The sequence below is a fragment of the Pongo pygmaeus genome, chromosome 4 (genome assembly GCF_028885625.2).
Source record: "Pongo pygmaeus isolate AG05252 chromosome 4, NHGRI_mPonPyg2-v2.0_pri, whole genome shotgun sequence".
NCBI lineage: Eukaryota > Metazoa > Chordata > Mammalia > Primates > Hominidae > Pongo > Pongo pygmaeus.
Genome location: NC_072377.2, coordinates 37,259,499 through 37,279,113, shown reverse-complemented (window position 1 = coordinate 37,279,113; position 19,615 = coordinate 37,259,499). Strand labels below are relative to the sequence as shown.

General features: G+C 39.9%; 1 protein-coding gene across 14 annotated transcripts in view; it reads left to right on the top strand.

The window, feature by feature from the left end:
• Positions 1 to 18,711, top strand: part of CPLANE1 (ciliogenesis and planar polarity effector complex subunit 1) — a 150,025-nt gene extending 131,314 nt beyond the window's left edge. For 10 of the 14 annotated variants that reach the window (XM_054487076.2, XM_054487081.2, XM_054487077.2 and 7 more), the window contains 5 exons: positions 2,428 to 2,486; positions 3,139 to 3,306; positions 4,583 to 4,707; positions 16,483 to 16,661; positions 17,137 to 18,711. In XM_054487076.2, the coding sequence (XP_054343051.1) occupies positions 2,428 to 2,486; positions 3,139 to 3,306; positions 4,583 to 4,707; positions 16,483 to 16,661; positions 17,137 to 17,406 (801 nt within the window). In that variant the 3' untranslated portion in view covers positions 17,407 to 18,711. The remainder of the gene's footprint in view (positions 1 to 2,427; positions 2,487 to 3,138; positions 3,307 to 4,582; positions 4,708 to 16,482; positions 16,662 to 17,136) is intronic. The other 4 variants (XM_063664736.1, XM_054487082.2, XM_063664735.1 and 1 more) reach the window with 1 other exon arrangement.
• The last annotated feature ends 904 nt before the right edge of the window (positions 18,712 to 19,615 follow it).

Below are 19,615 nucleotides of genomic sequence, written 5' to 3'. Positions count from 1 at the left end.
TTTGAAACAACCAACTATGTGTATTAAAGCCATTTTAAAAACTCACTCTTCTATGCCTGCTCCATTACTTAGTTTATAAAATTTATTTGCTTAGAAAACTTTGGGAGACCAAAGTGAGAGGATCACTTGTGACCAAGAGTTGAGAGCATCCTGGGCAATATCATGAGACCTCATCTCTACAAAAGAAAAAAAAAAATTAGCCAGGTGTGGTAGCACATACCTGTAGTCCCAGCTACTCTAGAGGCTGAGGCAGGAGGATCATTTGAGCCCAGAAGTTTGAGACTGTATTGAGCTATGATCCCACCACTGCACTCCAGCCTGGGAGACAAAGGGCGACCCTGTGTCTACAAATAAAGCAAAAGCTAACAAATAAAAAACCTTTCAATTTTCTGTTCATAAGTTACCTACAAAGAATACAAAAAGAATTATTGTCCAGTCATGTATCAACAGAGCAATGTCACTTCTATGTGTGTGGTTTTTGTTTTTTTAACTGTCTTTAAAACTGTCAGCATTTATTTACTGAGCCCTAAATACAGACATCAGCAGGCTAGGTCAGGTATATTTTTCTTCAGATGGTAAAACAAAGCATTGTTACTTTGATAGTCACATTACTATGAAAATTACATTTAGATTACAGTTTATCTTTTACTTTGTAATCTGAAATAAAATACAATATCCCTTCATTTTTTTCAGCATCATTAGGATAACAAATTCTTTAGGTGAATTTTTCAGATAAACTGTTCCATTTAAACAGCAAATGGTGCAAAAGTAGGTGAACTATTGTTTAAAGTGTGCAATTTACTTACCTGTCTCTGAAAAGAGCATATTGGTGTTAACATAATGTTTTCTTGATAGCCCAGGAGACATGGTAGTGACCTTCAGGGCTACTGAGGTACACGACCAGAATCTTAAAGTGTATGCATGTGTGTTTGAGAGAGACAGTGTGTGTGTGTGTGTATGTGTGTTTGTGTTCCCTCAGCCTAATGTAGAATGGGTTCTGACATTACCTTCTCGCTATCAGTGAAGGAAATACCCAAGATGGTTAGAAATGTGTCCAAATTTAGAATAAATTGGCTAGGAATAGTGGCTCATGTCTGTAATCCCAACACTTTGGGAGCCCGTGATAGGAAGATCACCTGCGGCCAGGAGTTCAAGACCAGCCTAGGCAATATAGTGAGACCTTGTCTCTACAAAAAAAAAATAAGAAAATGAAAATGTAGCCAGACGTGGTGGCACATGCCTGTAGTCCTAACTACTCGAGATGAGAAGATCACTTGTGCCCAGGAGTTGGAGGTTACAGTGAGTTGTGATCATGCCCCTGCACTCCTGCCTGGGCAACAGAGTGCACTTTTGTCTCAAAATAAGTAAACTCTAAGGGTTTAAGAACTGCTTGGTTCGTAGATTTTGTGGTCTCATTCGAGATTGCAAACACTTTTTGTTTTGTTTTTTAACTTCTATTTGGGTAAAGGTATGGAATTAGTGAGGTGTTAATGTAATTAAAATTTTCATTTGAATTTCTATTTGAAATCAACAAGACCTTTAATTTGCTAGTGACAACTTCTCTACAGGACCTTGAAAAAGTGAATTTACTTCTGAGTGTCCATTTTTATATACATAATTGTGTGTGAAAAGAACCTCACATGTAACTCACACCAATAGTTCTTAATGTTCTGGAATAATATGTGTGTGTCTGACATTTGTTGTTTGCCTTCTGGTGTATAACTTGAAGAGTTTATAAGTCACAGTCAATTCACTGTAGTAGGTTTCTGATAAACATTTTAAAACATAAAAATGATCATTTTAAATGTCTAATTTCTGCTTTATTAACAAGCTCTTGGTGAGGTTAATTACAGGATTGAGTACAAAGCATAGGTGCTTCCACCTAAAATATTCCTACTTTCCATTTTTAGTGCAGCCAAATAAGGTTCTCTGCTAATTAATTCAATAAAATATATTAATTGAACTAGTAAAATAGATTTTGCATTCAATTTATTAAATTGGTTTATTATTTTTATTTATTTATTTATTTTTTTGAAACAGAGCCTTGCTCCGTTGCTCAGGCTGGAGTGCGGTGGCGCGATCTCAGCTCACTGCAGCCTCCGCCTCCCAGGTAGCTGAGATTACAGGTGTGTGCCACATGCCCAGCTAATTTTTGTATTTTTAGTAGAGACGAGGTTTCACCATGTTGGCCAGGCTGGTCATGAACTCCTGACCTCAGGTGATCCGCCTGCCGCGGCCTCGCTAAATTGGTTTTTACTTTAATTACATGATGTTTTAATTTAACATTTTTATGTTTTATGCTAGAGTAGGAAGCTTCATCAAACACGACAGTGTTTTTTGTACTGTTTCCTAAATAACAGAATTACGTGTAATGGTTTAATTATTTGGATTGAACAATAATGAACCAACTGGATATTTCTTATGCAGCTTTACATGACTTCAAGGGAAATAAGGCTGAGACAAAAGATGAAGCATGAAAAAGACAGGTGAGTTTGGTAGCTATAACCCTGTGTATTCTCTCTAACTTCCTTACCTGAGGCATAGATTAATGCCTTAGGAATTCTGTTTTCACAATAGTCTCTTTTTTGTCAATGAACAGAAGATTATGGGGATATCACTGCAAGGAAAATGATGAGACTCACTAGCCTTTTTTCAAATTTGCTTTCAAATATTATGTGTTTCATTCAGTTTTTATGACTTTTATTTCTGCTGTTCTCCCTTTCCCAACCCAGATATTTACATGCATTTGGGAAATACTCCAGAGACCATAACTACAAGTACCTTTAATAATACTGCCTAATCATTGTCAGAAATCTGATGAATAGAAGGATGTTAGAAGTGCTGAAGAAAGAAAACGCTAAGTGAAATTAGCCAGGCATGGTGGCCAGGCGCCTGTAATCCCAGCTACTTGGGACGCTGAGGCAGGAGAATTGCTTGAACTCGGGAGGTGGAGGTTGCAGTGAGCCGAGATCGCGCCATTGCAATCCAGCCTGGGTGACAAGAGTGAAACTCTGTCTCAAAAAAAAAATAAAAACAAACAAACAGAAAATGCTAGGTGATCTTCAAACACTATATTCCCTCTGGATAGATGAACTGAAAGTGACTCTTAATAAATGATGCTTAATTCTTTGTCTACAGATTGCTGCTCTCTGAACACTATAGTCGTCGAATCTCACAGGCGTACGGTCTGATGAATGAACTGTTATCTGAGTCAGTACAGCTACCAGCTCTACCACAGAAACCATTGCCTAACAAATCCAGCTCTACTCAGTCTTCCAGATGTCAACACTGCCCTTCTCCAAGAGGGTAAGACAAGGTTTCACATGCCATTTGGCAAGATAACATCAGGCCTGATAAGAAGAAATGTAGCACTTTCGTGACCTAAGTTCAGTGCATTTGCATTTACCCTGCTTAGAGTTATGATGATAAAGTAAAGGAAAAAAAGTAGCCTCATAGTCATGAGGTCTTTATACATTGATAGAATCACCAAGGAAAAAGGCAAAAATTGTGTTATATTTCTCACTAAGCTTACAGAGCATTTATGTATTCCAGAATTATGAAATTTGGTATCTGTGCAGTCCTGTTTTATTTAGTTGTTGTTAATATTTGCCTCCGTAATTTGCCTTCTAACTGCTCATCCTATTTTCCCATGTGTCATCTTCTCTCTTTCAGAAACAGCCAGTCCCCAGCTGCTTACTACTTCCCTTTCTGCTACCCGCCCCAGACCTGCCCAGTTATGCTCATTCAACTGTAGCTACTATTATGTATTTTACTTTAATCACCTGCAGAGGGGTTATATATGAGTTCATTAGGCAGGAATTAACTAGACAGAATGCTGAAGAAAACTACCCAAGTATAAAATTTCTTATATATGGTCAACAAACATGCAAAGTTCTATTAATATCTGTTGGTGATCGTAAGGTGAACATGAATTGGAGTACAGTGTTGTTAAGCATCACCACATTTGACAAAATAAATTATTAGAATTGTAAACATAATCACATAATTTAAGAGCCTAGAGGAGATACTACCAACACAAACCCAGATGTAATCAGATCATCTGTGTGTGTAGTGTGTTTACTTCAAATACCAAAGATTCCCATTGAGACTTTTCTAGAATAAAGCAGGGATTAAATACATATATAACTGCCCAATATATGGAGAATTTGAAATGGGGAGTGAGATAACCACAAAAAAGTTTTGTGAAAAAAATGAGGTTTGAGGTATGAGATACAAAGAATAATTTGTTGAGAGTTATGTGTTAAGTGCATCACTGAGGTACAGACTAGGCAGTATCAAGTGAATATAATCTGAGCTATATTTTGGTCCATTTTTTCCTTAAAGTAACAGGGTCTTGCTCTGTCACCCAGGCTGGAGTGCAGTGGCATTCACAGGTGCAATCATGGCACACCACAGCCTCGACTCTCTGGGTTCCAGCGATCCTCCTGTCCCACCCTCGCCAGTAGCTGGGGCTATAGGCTTGCGCTACTGTGCCCAGCTTAATTTGGGCTTTTTGAAATGTTAAAGTTTATCGCTGATATGAGATTTTAGAAATATAATAATTATGTGATTTCTACTATAGAGAGAATCAACACGGTCACAGTTTTCTAATAAATCGACCTGGAAAAGTCAAATATATGTCCAAACCGAGTTACATCCATAAGAGGAAGTCTTTTGGGCAACCTCAAGGCTCACCTTGGCCACGTGGTAAGACTTAAAGCTTTTTTATAAATTGTCTGATTTGGACCTATTCCTTCTTGTCTCCAAAGTTGTGTTTTCATTAGTAAAAGGTATAAGTCTTAGTAAAAAGGAGTTCTGATTTCAACAGAATGCAAGGCATTGATAAAGACTTAGCTGTAATTTTTTTTTTTCTGCTTTGAAGTAAGGCCCTAGGAATTTTCCTAAATTAATGGCTTTTTTTTTTTCTTTTTCTTTTTGAGGCAGAGTCTCGCTCTGTCGCCCAGGCTGGAGTGCAGTGGCGAGATCTCGGCTCACTGCAAGCTCTGCCTCCCGGGTTTGCGCCATTCTCCTGCCTTAGCCTCCCAAGTACCTGGGACTACAGGCACCCGCCACCACGCCTGGCTAATTTTTTGTATTTTTTTAGTAGAGACAGGGTTTCACTGTGTTAGCCAGGATGGTCTCGATCTCCTGACCTGGTGATCCACCCGCCCCGGCCTCCCAAAGTGCTGGGATTACAGGCGTGAGCCACCACGCCCAGCCTTGAATGGCTTTTTTTTATTTTTTATTTTTTTGAGATGGAGTTTCACTCTTGTTGCCCAGGCTGGAGTGCCAATGGTGTGACCTTGGCTCACCGCAACCTCTGCCTCCCAGGTTCAAGTGATTCTCCTGCCTCGGCCTCCCAAATAGCTGGGATTATGGTATGCACCACCATGCCTGGCTAATTTTGTATTTTTAGAAGAGACGGGGTTTCTCCATGTTGGTCAGGCTGGTCTCGAACTCCCGACCTCACGTGATCTGCCTGCCTTGGCCTCCCAAAGTGCTGGGATTACAAGCGTGAGCCACCGCACCCGGCCGAATGGCTTTTTTTTAATAGCATTGAACAATCAGGGTATTAGTAGAGTATAGCTTTTTTGGGAGTCTTGTTTCTTTTGTATATCTGGCTAAAGATGTAGGCATTTGAACAAATCAAGTTCTGATAGATTGCAGGATGAATACATCACAGAATAGGAATGCTAAGAAGCTCAGATTGAAATAATATCATGTTTTTATCCTTTGAAAATTATTTTCCACATTTCAAGATGTGTCCATTATTTACACCTTTCTTCAGTTAATTGTGCCATATTTGAGTTTTGATTACTAAAGTAAAACATAGTTATTTGTAATATGTTTATATATTAACAACGTATTATAATAGCTGACATGTAGTATAAATGTATACATTTAAAAATGTAAAATAGGCCCAGCGCAGTGGCTCACACCTGTAATCCCAGCACTTTGGGAGGCCGAGGTGGGCAGATCACAAGGTCAAGAGATTGAGACCATCTTGGCCAACATGGTGAAACCCCGTCTCTACTGAAAATACTAAAATTAGCTGGGCGTGGTGGTGTGCGCCTGTAGTCCCAGCTACTCTGGAGGCTGAGGCAGGAGAATTGCTTGAACCCAGGAGGCGGAGGTTGCAGTGAGCTGAGATCGTGCCACTACACTCCAGCTTGATGACAGAGTGAGAATCTGTCTCAAAAAAAAAAAAAGTAAAATAACAACTAATTATGTGGCAGGTTCTGTTTATGTTCTTTAATTACAACCCTGCGAGATAGGTGCTATTATGTTCCCACTTTAAAGACAAGGAAACCAAGGCAGAGAAAGCTTAAATAATTGCCCAAGATCATACAACTAGGAAGTGGTAGAGCCAAGATTTAATCCAAGGGTGGGTCTAGAGCCTACAGACATAGAACCAACGCTTCAGTACGCTGCCTCAATTTAGAAAATTGAAATTTCCATAAATCCCAATTCTTTAGATGAAACCCTTCATGGTTTGGTTAGCTCTTGGCCTTTTTTTTTTTTTTTTTTTTTTTTTGGAGACACAGTGTGTCGCCCAGTCTGGAGTGCTGTGCCATGACCTTGGCTCACTGCAACCTTTGCCTCCTAGGCTCAAGAGCCATCCCCCACATCAACCTCCCGAGTAGCTGTGATTATAGGCGTGTGCCACCATTCCCGGCTAATTTTTGTTTATTTGTTCATTTTTTGTAGAGATGGGGGGTCTCGCTGTGTTGCCCAGGCTGGTCTTGAACTCCTGAGCTCAAGCATCTACCCACCTCAGCCTCCCAAAGTGCCGGGATTACAGGTGTGAGCTATCATGCCTGACCAGCTCTTGGCTTTTTTGATTGACAAATTACAGTAAGAAAATACTGCTGTTTTAAAACTGAAATTTCAAAATAGTGAACCATGCTTTTTTAAAAAAAATCTTATTTTATACCTGATATATTTGCTAGAATTAAGTACATATCTAAAATTGTCAAGGTTTTAAAAACCTGAGCCATGGTTTCTTAACATCTGTTGAAAAAGTCTTGAATTATATGGAAATATGTCTTCCTGTTATATGTGTTCAATTTCAAGCCTTTATTTTTACCTTGTGCTTTGATGGTTGCTATGGCCTTAGCCCGTCTTTCCGTTAATCTCACCTGCCCTTGCTGGATTATGCTTGACGAGGTGCTCCTGCTACTCCTGGGCTCCGAAGCCCTCAGCAACACTCATACCCACACAGAAACGTCTAGACCCTCTGCTTGACCTTCAAGGCATCCTCTGTGTGTTCTCCTGCTTCCTTGACCTCCTTTCCCCATAGAACCTGTGCTGCTCAGCAGCTTGTTTTCCAACCACATGCCATGATTTGTGCTCCTTTATACCTTGAATGTCTCACTTCTGTGTGTCTGAAGACATTCCTGATCGTAATTCTTTAGTTCGTCCACGCTAATATAATCAATTTAATATTCTACATTCTCATTTCTAAATTGAGGCTAATATTTAATCTGCATGGTTGCTATGAAAATTAGAGATAATGGTGGCTAAAGCAGTTATTTTTCTGTTCTTTGAACCCTTAACCACGTTTATGTCCCTCTTGAAGCACTACAACAGGCATCCTGTTATTGTTACCTGTAAACTTCATGCCCCATACTAGATTAAATGCTTTGCAGCAGTATTCCCTTGCTCATCTTCCTATTACCCCTCATGTTGAACAGATGAAATACTCAAACACTGAACAAATGGATAAATGGAAAAAATGGTTATTGAGCTTTTTGCCTAAGCATAGCTATTTATAAACAAATTATTGTTCAAGGATATTAATAGGCAGGTATTATAGTATTTATACCATGTCAGAGAATAATACCATATTCCTGGCTATTGTCCTGTCTTTTAAGGCAAAGATAAAAGAGGCAGCTTGAATGCTTGTGGATATTCTGACTTCTCTGCCTCAGTAGAACAGGCTGTGGCTCCCCTTGTTCTTGTGGCCTCTGTCACACCCACACCCAACCATTTCACCTGGCTACATTCAGAAGTTTCAGGTCCCCCAGTGTTTGGGAGAATGGAGGGAAACCCAGGCAAGACTGATTCCAGACCTTTTCCTAGTCAGTGATACAGATAACCTGAACTCACATAGGTCAAGTTCAGTCATTGCACATGTGGGGAGGTGAGGCTCCATCAAGATTTTCAAATTCACTGTAGTTCATTTGTAAATGAAGAGTTTTTCTGAATATACTTGGGAGTTTGACTGTATGTTGCTTTCTATCTTGTAAAGCAGTATGTAGTTTTTGGCTAATTTCTTCAGCCCTGCTTCCATACTGTTAGGAGCTTTTTTTTTTTTTTGGACAGAGGAACTCATTCTGTCGCCCAGACGGGAGTGCAGTGGTGTGATCATGGCTCACTGCAAACTTGACCTCCCTGGCTCAGATGATCCTCCCACTTCAGCCTTTTTTTTTTTTTTTTTTTTTTTTTTTTGAGGCAGAGTCTTGCTGTGTCACCCAGGCTGGAGTGTAGTGGCGTGATTTCACCTCACTTCAACCTCTGCCCTTTAGGTTCAAGCAATTCTCCTGCCTCAGCCTTCGGAGTAACGGGGACTACAGGCTTGCACCACCATGCCTAACTAATTTTTGTATTTTTTAGTAGAGACAGGGTTTCACCATGTTGGCCAGGCTGGTCACAAACTCCTGGCCTCAAGTGATCTGCCAGCTTTGGCCTCCCAGAGTGATGGGATTACAGGCGTGAGCCACTGTGCCTGGTGGTGTGAGACACCTCAGCCTCTTGAATAGCTGGGACTACAGGTGTGCACCACCACACCCGGGTAATTTTTAAATTTTTTCGTAGAGACGGAGTCTTGCCATGTTGCCTAGGCTGTTCTTAAACTCCTGGGCTCAAGCAATTTTCCCACGTTGGCCTCCCAAAGTGCAAGAATTACAGGTGTGAGCCGCCATGCCTGGCCAGGAGTAGTTTGTGTTATTGTTGCTTGTTTTATGTTTAGTTCTGTCAACTACAATACAAAGATTATATGATTAGTAACTGAGAGGCATCTTAGGCATAAAGAAGTAAAAGTCGGCTGGGCATGGTGGCTCACGCCTGTAATCCCAGCACTTTGGGAGGCTGAGGCGGGTGGATCATGAGGTCAGATGATCGAGACCATCCTGGCCAACATGGTGAAACCCCATCTCTACTAAAAATACAAAAAAGTAGCCAGGCGTGGTGGCGTGTGCCTGTAGTCCCAGCTGCTCGGGAGGCTGAGGCAGGGGAATCACTTGACCCTGGGAGGCGGAGGTTGCAGTGAGTGGAGATCACGCCACTGTACTCCAGCCTGGCGACAGAGTGAGAATCCATCTCAAAAAAAAAAAAAAGAAATAAAAGTCTAAGTTTTAAAATCCTCTAAACTTAGATTTATTTCCCAGCTCTGCTGCTGATTTTTGCCCTCAGATAAGTTATTTGAAACCTACCTCATAGAGTTGTTGAGGATTATATTAATAAGAGTTATTGCATAACATGGAAGTAAATGGTTGTTATTAATCTTTGAGTTTAAGAAACTAATCATTCTGTTGATAAAATTTAACTTGGCATTTTGTCTAGGTGTTTACTGCTAAGAGGCTTATTATGTCCCTAGCTTTTCCAGTTGCCAGAGATGTCAAAACACATTTGCCATTTGAAAAAAGAGTATGGCTGTGCTTGAAGGATACCAGGTGTCAAAGCAAAGTGTTCCCTTTCTTTGTCTGCACTTAGTTTTGCCGCCTTGGTTCAAACCAGCCACCATTTTCTGGGCCCCTACTGTGAATAGGGCTTGGTGAGCAGATTCAAAGCTCATCAGAAGGTGTCTGTCCTCAAATAACTCACAATATATATAAAAATCACAGATGTCTGTGGAAGGTTAATAATGTTTGTCTCTCTGTACGGGAACTGTGACTTTCACCATACAGAAAAAAGCTGGTGGAGCCAAAGCAGCAGTAAGAAAGGCTATGCAGTCTCTAGTTACCTTCCAAAAAGGTAAGGGATAAAGAAGATAAAGTTTTTAGACTTAATACTGAATTTTCTTTTTTTTTTTTTTTTTTGAGACAGAGTCTCACTCTGTTGCCCAGGCTGGAGTGCAGTGGTGCAATGTCGGCTCACTGTAACCTCCACTCCTGGGTTCAAGTGATTCTCCTGCCTCAGCCTCCCCAGTAGCTGGGATTACAGGTGCCCACCACCGCACCCAGTTAATTTTTGTATTTTTCGTAGAGATGGGGTTTTGCCATGTTGGCCAGGCTGGTCTTGAACTCCTGACCTCAGGTGATCCGCCCATCTTAGCCTCCCAAAGTCCTGTGATTACAGGCGTGAGCCACTGTGCCTAGCCCTTAATACTAAATTTTAAAAAATTATAAATCACTCCATTTCAAATATAGATTTCAGAATGAAGGGTGTGGCTCTGTGCTGCAGTGGTTCAGAGAAGAAGTTTTGGAGTAGCTTTATGGAATCAAGTTAACCACTTACTCTGTAACCTTACGCAAATTTCTAACCTATTTATGTATCCTTAATTTTCTCACCTGGAAGATACAGATTATAATAGTGAGGATATATGTAACAACCTTGGTAGGTAAACAGGGTAACTATTATCCATGTCTTACTATGAGAACAGACTTAGAGAAGTTAAATGACCTGTTCAGATCTCCTTAAAACAATAACAATAGTAGCTAACAGGTATAGAGCACTTACTCTATGCCAGGCATTGTGTTCACACCTCTTGTGCGTTATCTCACTTGATCCTCACATTAAATCCAACAAAATCTGTGCAGTTATCCCCATTGAAAGAAAAGAACTAAATTTGGTAGGGATAATAATTTTTTAAAAACCCACTAATTTGGCTGGGCGTGGTGGCTCACGCCTATAATCCTAGCACTTTGGGAGGCCGTGGTGGGTGGATCATGAGGTCAAGAAATTGAGACCATCCTGGCCAACATGGTGAAACCCCATCTCTACTAAAAATACAAAAATTAGCTGGGCGTGGTGGCGGGCGCCTGTAGTCCCAGCTACTCGGGAGGCTGAGGCAGGAGAATCGCTTGAACCCAGCAGGCGGAGGTTGCAGTGAGCCGAAATTGTACCACTGCACTCCAGCCTCGTGATAGAGTGAGACTCTGTCTCAAAACAAAACAAAACAAAACAAAAAAAACCCACTAGTTTATATGTAATGTGAAAAATGATGAGAAATATGAAGTAATTAGCCTAGGCTTGGTATTATGCCTCTTTCTCTACTGCTAACTCCTTACTTTGCAGATCCGTCGTTCAGTTTACCCCATCTCTTTTTACCTATGTCTAATCCATTGTTTAACAAATTTGTCAACTTTTTAATGTCTATGGCGGTATTTTCTAGAAGATCTGTTGGGTACTTTTTCTACTTTTTCCCCCGTGTATGCGTTAAAACCCAAGCTTCTGGTCATTTGGATCACTTTGAATCCTCGAAGCATCATTTCCTGTGCTTGTGTATTGGTCTGTTCTAATGCTGCTAATACCTACCCGAAACTGGGTAATTTAAAAGGAAAGAGGTTTAATGGACTCACAGTTTCACATGGCTGTGGAGGCCTCACAATCATGGTAAAAGGCAAAGGAGAAGCAAAGGCAAGTCTTAAATGGTGGCAGGCAAGAGAGCGTATTCAGGGGAACTCCCCTTTATAAAACCATCAGATCTCATGAGAACTCACTGTCACAAGAACAGCAGCATGAAGGTAACTGCTCCCATGATTCAATTACCTCCCACCTGGTCCCTCCCACAGCACGTGGGAATTATGGGAGCTACAATTCAAGATGAGATTTGGTTGGGGACACAGCCAAACCATACCAGCTTCTAAATCCCATGCTAGCTTTTCTCTCTTTCAAAGTCTTTCCTTTTTACCCATTATGAATTGTTTTCTAGTCTAGAGTACTCAATAGCTTTTTATTCTTTTCAGAGCAAATATCTAGCAATGTCTAGTTCAACAGATAAAATGCTCCCCAAATACAATGTTATCTCTAAAAACAGTTGAAATTACATGTACCATTATATTGTTTTGTTTTTGAAAGTCCCAGAGATCCAGGGTTTTGTGTTCTTGAAGTCATTATAATCTAACATGAGGCCTTGCCCATAGAAAGCTGTAGGTATTTGTTTCATTGTTCAGTGGTAACCCTGCCTCTGAAAGTTAGAAATGTGTATGACTCCAAGTTTCTAGCTTAAGTGCTTAGCTAGACTGTGACCCACAAATTGACACAAGTAGAGCAAGAAAAGAAGCAGGATTTTCTTTGGGAATGGTGGAGGTAATAGGTTTAGTTTTATCATCCAGTTTCAGATTTCTCAGGCTAGACTCTGTAGACACTGGTGTTCTGTTATAAAGAAACTGAGTGTCAGTGCCCACCATCCTAGAGAAAGAGTACTTCCTTTCTGAGGGAAGCCAGTGTACTTGGCAGCCTGGTTTCTGCTGTGGGGTGTCTTCTTGATCTATAATTTACCTTTCACTTCAGAAAGCTTTCACTGTCCAATGGGGCAGCTACACTTTACCTTGAAAAGACTTATGCATGCTCAGTTTCACAGAACTTTTCTCATTATATTTTTATCTCAAATTGGATATCCCAGATAAATCCTAGAAAAATGCATTATGATCTGAAAGGAAGGAAATTACAAAGCCATCTCTAGGTAAAGCAAGGTGAGAGAAACCCAGTGATAGCCTCTCAAGGTTTGTAATACCCCATAGGTGAAGATTTATCCTAAAATGCAAGACTCTTAACTGTAATTTTAGCAGAGTAGGTGGTAGTTGGATTTGTCAGTCTTTCTACATGGCAATAATTATGTTCATTTGGACAAAACAAGAATGTTGATGTCTAGATGCCAAATTAATTGTAGCCAAGATGAGTTTGAGATTAGTTGATGTTTGTAGCCTTTGTTGATCTCTAGTCATATCATGAATACTTGAAGGAATAACTTCAGCACCCCACCTCCACTTGTTCCCATCTACTTTGAAGTGGAAGCCTACTCTTGTGGTTATGTTGCTTAACCACTCTTTGGTTTCTCTTTCAGTCTCACTTTTTCTGTTTTAACAGCTGTTTTCTTTTTTACCACAGTGTTTGTTCATATATGCACTCCTGTCATCTGCTCGTAGATTTTTTCCTTTATATGGTTTTTCAAAATTTGTTCCTTATTAATATTTACTGAAATAATTATTTTAACATGTAACTTTCAGTGGCATTTCAAAATACTCTGTGATGTCTTTAAGTAGCATAAAAAATGTCAAACCTTTTCAACTAGAGCATAGCTCTCACATTGGATATTACAGTGGCAGGTGCTACCAAATGATGTTAGCTTTGTTTCTTTTTCAGACTCTTGGGGCTAGTCAAAAGAAAAATCCCTAAGCTGTCTGTACCACTGCACCCTTCCCTTTGGCACTAATCCAGGAAGAAGCTTTTGGAAAGCTGCCACTTGGGGGATCCAAATTAATAGATCTATTCATATTTTACTTATACATATGAAGATGATCTTAAAGGGCCCTCTAAGTATTATTCTTCCTTCACCCTAAAGAATAGAAAGTTAGGCCGGGCACAGTGGCTCATGCCTGTATAATCCCAGCACTTTGGTAGGCCAAGGCGGGCAGATCATGAGGTCAGGAGATCAAGACCATCCTGGCTAACATGGTGAAACCCCGTCTCTACTAAAAAAAAAAAAAAAAATTAGCTGGGCATGGTGGCGGGTGCCTGTAGTCCCAGCTACTCGGGAGGCTGAGGCAGGAGAATGGCGTGAACCCGGGAGGCGGAGCTTGCAGTGAGCCGAGATCATGCCACTGCATTCCAGCCTGAGTGACAGAGTGAGACTCTGTCTCAAAACAAAAAAAGAATAGAAAGTTAATACATTGGCCGGGCATAGTGGCTCACGCCTGTAATCCCAGCACTTTGGGAGGCTGAGGCTGGCGGATCACGAGGTCAGGAGATTGAGACCATCCTGGCTAACACGGTGAAACCCCATCTCTACTAAAAATACAAAAAATTAGCTGGGCGTGGTGGCGGGTGCCCGTAGTCCCAGCTACTCAGGAGGCTGAAGCAGGAGAATGGTGTGAACCCGGGAGGCAGAGGTTGCAGTGAGCCAAGATAGTGCCACTGCACTCCAGCCTGGGCGACAGAGCGAGACTCCTTCTCAAAAAAAAAAAAAAAAAAAAAAAAAGAAGTTAATACATTAGCCCAGGTTCTGGGGTGGATCATCTCCATCATCTTGGGCAAATTACATAACCTCTCTAAGCCTCACTTTCCTCATTTGCAAAATGGGGATAATAATGGTTTCTCCATAGGACTGTCAGAAAGAGTATTCACTCAGCAACTGCCCATTGAGTTCCTACTACATACCAGGCACTGTTACTCATGAACAACACAGAAAGCAGCACATAAATAAGGGAGAATGAGGCTGACTAGGTGGAACTACTCTAGCAAGGATGGTTAAAGGTCTCTTTGAGAAGGTGAAACTCTTACTCCAGCTCTTAGTATGAAGCAAATTAAAAATTAAATAAATAAAAATTTAGAAAAAGAGAAGGTGATGTTGGAGTGAAGATCTTGAATGATGAAAAGGAGATTGTTAGGTAAAGATAAGGCAAACAGTTTCAGGCAGAAGTTCAAAGTTCTGATAAGATTGTTACATAAAGATAAGGCAGAACAGAAAGTTCAGAGTCCTGGTACAGAAACAAAGTTGGTATGACAGAAAAGATCAGTGTGGAAAAGTGACGAGAGATATGGTAGGAGAGATGGGCTAGATACTGTAGGCTAAGGCAAGGAGTTTGGATTTTACTTGAGATGCAGTGAGACTCCATTTTAGGGAATTAAGCAGAGAGATAATATAATTTATGTTTTAGAACATGTGGAAAGAAAGAACAGAAAACAGCATACAAGGATATATTGCTTGGGCTAGGATTTTAACAATGGAGATGGGAGGAAACTATTTGATTTGGGATGTATTTTGAAGATAGACAAAATTAGGACTTGCTGATGGATTGGATGTGGCATGTATAAGAAAGAAGGATGAGGTCAGGCACAGTGGCTCACTCCTGTAATCCCAGCACTTTGGGAGGCTGAGGCAGGCAGATCGCTTGAGGCCAGGAGTTCCAAACCAGCCTGGCCAACATGGTGAAACCCCATCTCTACTAAAAATACCAAAATTAGCTGGGCATGGTGGCGCATGCCTGTAATCCCAGCTACTTGGGAGGCTGAGGCAGGAGAATCGCTTGAATCTGGGAGGCAGAGGTTGCAGCGAACCGAAATTGCACCACTGCACTCCAGCCTGGGGACAGAGTGAGATTCCGTCTCAGAAAAAAAAAAAAAAAAGATGTACTACTGGATTTTAACCTGAGCATTTCCTGGGATAGGGCAGTTTAGGGGTAAAAATTAAGTGTGGTTTTGGACATGTTAAAGTTTAGATGTTTATTGCACATCCAAGCAAAGATTTTAAGAAGGGGCAGTTAGCTTTATGAGACTGGAGGTACAGGTTTTAGAGAGTTGTCAGCATGTAGGTGATATTTAAAGCCATGGAACTAAATGAAGTTAGCTAGGGAGAGCAGAGGTGTGTTAGAAAATCCAAAGACCAGGCATGAATGTCTGGTAAGTTCAAGGGACTGAATGTAAAAATGCTTATTAGCCTATACTAAATGCCAAAGTGTGTGCTGTGATTGTTTTGGGGGCTTTATTTCTTGGAGATATCTTCAGCTTCAAGTACATAAGGTTGGTACAGTTACAAAAGACAAAGAGGGCCCAAACTTCAGCGTTGTCATACCTCTTCTCCTCTCTTCAGGGAGCCACATGACTGCTTGTTTGGGATCTATATTTACTTCCCATCTTGCCCCATGTCTTGGGTGTTTCTTCATGAAATCACCTTGAAGGGTAGAACATGCTGTGATATTGGCTTTGGAACATTGTGTTAGGTGAGGTAGGCTCCTCTAGGGCTTTGTGCAGAGAAACCTTATTGGTTTGTGGGTTTACTAAGTTGCCTCTGGGGATTAGCTAGAATGAAAGTTTCTTTTCAACAAATACTGATATATGCAGTAAGAAGAAAGAGGGTCATAATGTATTGTCACCACACTCACTGTGATGCCTTTGCCTAAAGGTAGATTGTAAGCATGAAGCCTGGGTGAAGAGGCCCAAAACATTGCTTCTAAGAAGTTTTCACAAGACTTTCCATAAAAGACAGGGAAAGCCCAGGTCTCAGAGTTCACCCAACTTTGGTGTCAAGACCTCTCCACCGTTCTGTTATACCTGTGGCCTCTCCTCCCTAGATTTACTTGTCTTAGAGATTTATTACTAATAGTTTTCAAATCCAAAGAAGGCTGGAATTCAGTTTCCATCTCATACACTGACAGGACAGGAATTGTTCGAACCCTAAAGTGAACCATTTCCAGACCTTGTGATTCAAATATTATTTAAAATGTGACTACCTTGGCTTTGATGATAAAAGTCACAATTAACAAATAAATGAATGAATGAATCAATTCCAATGTGTGCTTTGTTCTTATCCCTTAAAAGGCTCTAATGCTCCGTGTCGTAGTCTGCAGCATACAAAAAAACATGGAAGTGCTGGGCTTGCACCTCAAACCAAGCAGGTGTGTGTAGAGTATGAAAGAGAGGAGACTGTGGTGAGTCCCTGGACGATACCTTCAGAAATCCATAAGATTCTTCATGAGAGTCACAATTCCCTTCTACAAGTAAGCATTGTTCTAGATTTTGTTTGTCTAGTGATTGCTCTATGTTCTTCAGGTTTTTTGTTTGTTTGTTTGTTTTTTAGTTTGTTTTTTGTGGGATGTGGAAATACTGAAAAGTTTTTAGGTCAGTTTGAAATTGTGATGCAAAGTATCTTCCCTTTTGGCTTAGTACTCCAGCATTTGTCTTTCAGAATTCTCTGTGACTGTATTTTTTAACTAAAAAATGACCAAAATTTAAGAACATAAAATCGTACTACAAGTATCAACATCCATTCTGCCCTGTCTTCAGATCCGGTGCCAGCATCTCATTGTGTGAGATGATGTTCAGCTCTTGTCCATCTGGATGTGCTGGGCAATCACAGCCCTATTTCCTGGCACATTTCCTTCAGCCTTTTGATGAATGAGCAACTCTATAATTTTTGGAAAGCTTAGTTCACGTTCCAGGTTTTTTTGTTTTTGTTTTTTTCTTTGTTTTTAGGGGCTAGGACCACAACTGTCTTTTCAATTTAATAGGACTTGTCTCCAACTGAAGAGGAAGAGCCAGAGCATCCTTTTGGGGTGGGCAGTGTGGACAGCGTGTCTGAGAGCACTGGCAGCATCCTCAGCAAGCTGGACTGGAATGCCATCGAAGACATGGTGGCCAGCGTGGAGGACCAGGGCCTGTCTGTCCACTGGGCCCTGGACGTGTAAGACCTGGATATCATTCTGTTTCCGTGCACAGGCCAGCACTTCAGTAATGTGGTTCTGAAAGATTAACAGGTTTAAGGGACAGAAGCAATGAAAGAAGCAATGTGAATTTTCCATTTGCTGTCATATTATTACCTGGATTAGCCATTACAAGAGGAAAAATAAACATTTCTCAATAACTTTGCCTTTATGGGGAAAGGGTTGACTATTGATGTATTATGTTTTTGTATTTGATGCATCATTAGGCATAATTTTTACAATGATAAGTACCTTTCAAGCCAAGTTTGCATAACCTACTTTCAATAAAAATCCTCTATCTTGCCTCCTCCTTTATTACCCTCTGAGTTTTGAGAAACAATCATATATAGGTGAATCTAATAGGAAAAAAAAAATCTTTTCATTGAGAAGAAAATCAGTCTCACCTGAGAACTCAATTATGAACCCTATATTAAAATACCTATGCAGGGTTTAGCCTAGGAGTGAAAAGAAAAACCAACTACCTTTTACCAGTGCTGAATTTCTAAATAAGCCAAGTTTCATGGAGGCCAGGAGATCTTCTGTCTTCTGCCCTGTAGCCTGAAGCCTTGGAGGAAGAAACAGGCATGGATGCTTTGGGCAGGAAAGTAAGGGAATATGACTCTGGCCTCTAGAAGGCTTATCTTAAACTTGTAAGAACCATGGTACAAAGACCTGATTAGTTTTTGGTATTGTGCTCCAACAATGTCATAGTTTTAAGAGATAATTTTTATGAGAATTGACTAAGAACTAGGATCCTTCAACTACTTCATCAATGTTTGGTATAATATCAAAGCACACTATTATCTGAAAAAGCTATTAAATACCCCTCTTTTTCCAAATATCTACCTGTGTGAAGCCAGATTTTACAACATATTGCAGCAAGTTGAATGCAGAAGCAGGTATGGTAATTCAGCTGCCTTCTATTAAGCTAAACATTAAAGAGATTTGTAGAACTATAAAACAATGCCACTCTCCTTACCAAATTGTTTTAGAAAATAGCTTTATATGCTAACATTATTGTTAATTGTCATTTAATTGTTATTGTCATTTAAAATATTTTAAAATATTTTCTGTTAGTTTCTTTTTTGTATATTCTATGGGTATTTTATTGATACATGATAGTTGTACATTTTTATGGGGTGCATGTGATATTTTGATATGTGCATACAATATGTAACAATCAAATCAGGGTAATTGGGATATTCATCACCTCAAACATTTATCATTTATTTGTGTTGGAAACATTCAAACCTTTTCTTCTAGCTATTTATCCATTGTTGGATACTTATATCAATTGTGTATCTTAGCTGTTGTGAATAGAGCTGCAATAAATGTGGGAGTGCAGATATCTCTTTGATATACTGATTTTCTTTCTTTTGGATATATACCCAGCTATGGGATTGCTAGATCATATGGTAGTTCTATTTTTAATTATTTGAGGAACCTCCATACTGTTTTCCATAGCTGCTATACTAATTTGCATTCCCACCAAGGGTGTATGAGCATTCCCCTGTATCTGTATGCCCACAAGCATTTATTTTCCATCTTTTCTATAATAGTCATTTTAACCAGGGTGCAATGATACCTCATTATGGTATTGACTTCCTTTTTTCTGATGATTAGTAGTATCGAGCGTTTTTTCATATACCTGTTGGCCATTTGTATGTCATCTTTTGAGAAATGTCCATTCAGATATTTTGTCCATTTTGTATTAGGATTGTTTTTTGTTACTAAGTTGTTTGAGTTCTTTGTATATTGTGGCTATTAATTCTTTGCTGGATGGGTAGCTTGCAAATATTTTCTCCCATTCTTTAGGTTGTCTTTTCACTTTGTTGATTGTTTTCTTTGCTGTGCAGAAGCTTTTCAGCTTGATGTAATTCTGTTTGTCAATTTTTGCTTTCATTGTCTGTGCTTTTGAGGTTTTACTCAGAAAAAATCTCTGCCTAGACCAGTGTCCTGAAATGTTTCCCAAATGTTTCTTTCAAGTAGTTTCATAGTTTCAGGTCTCACATTTAAGTCTAATCTATTTTGGTTTTTATGTATGATTTATACGGGTGTAGTTTCATTCTTCTGCAATGGACATCTAGTTTTCTTGGCAGCATTTATTGAAGAGGAGAGTATCCTTTCCCCATTGTATGTTCTTGATGCCTTTACCAAAAATGAGCTGGCTGTAAATGCATGGATTTATTGATAGTTTTTTGTTTTGTTTTTTGTCTTGTTTTTGTTTTTGTTTTTGTCTTTGTTTTGAGACA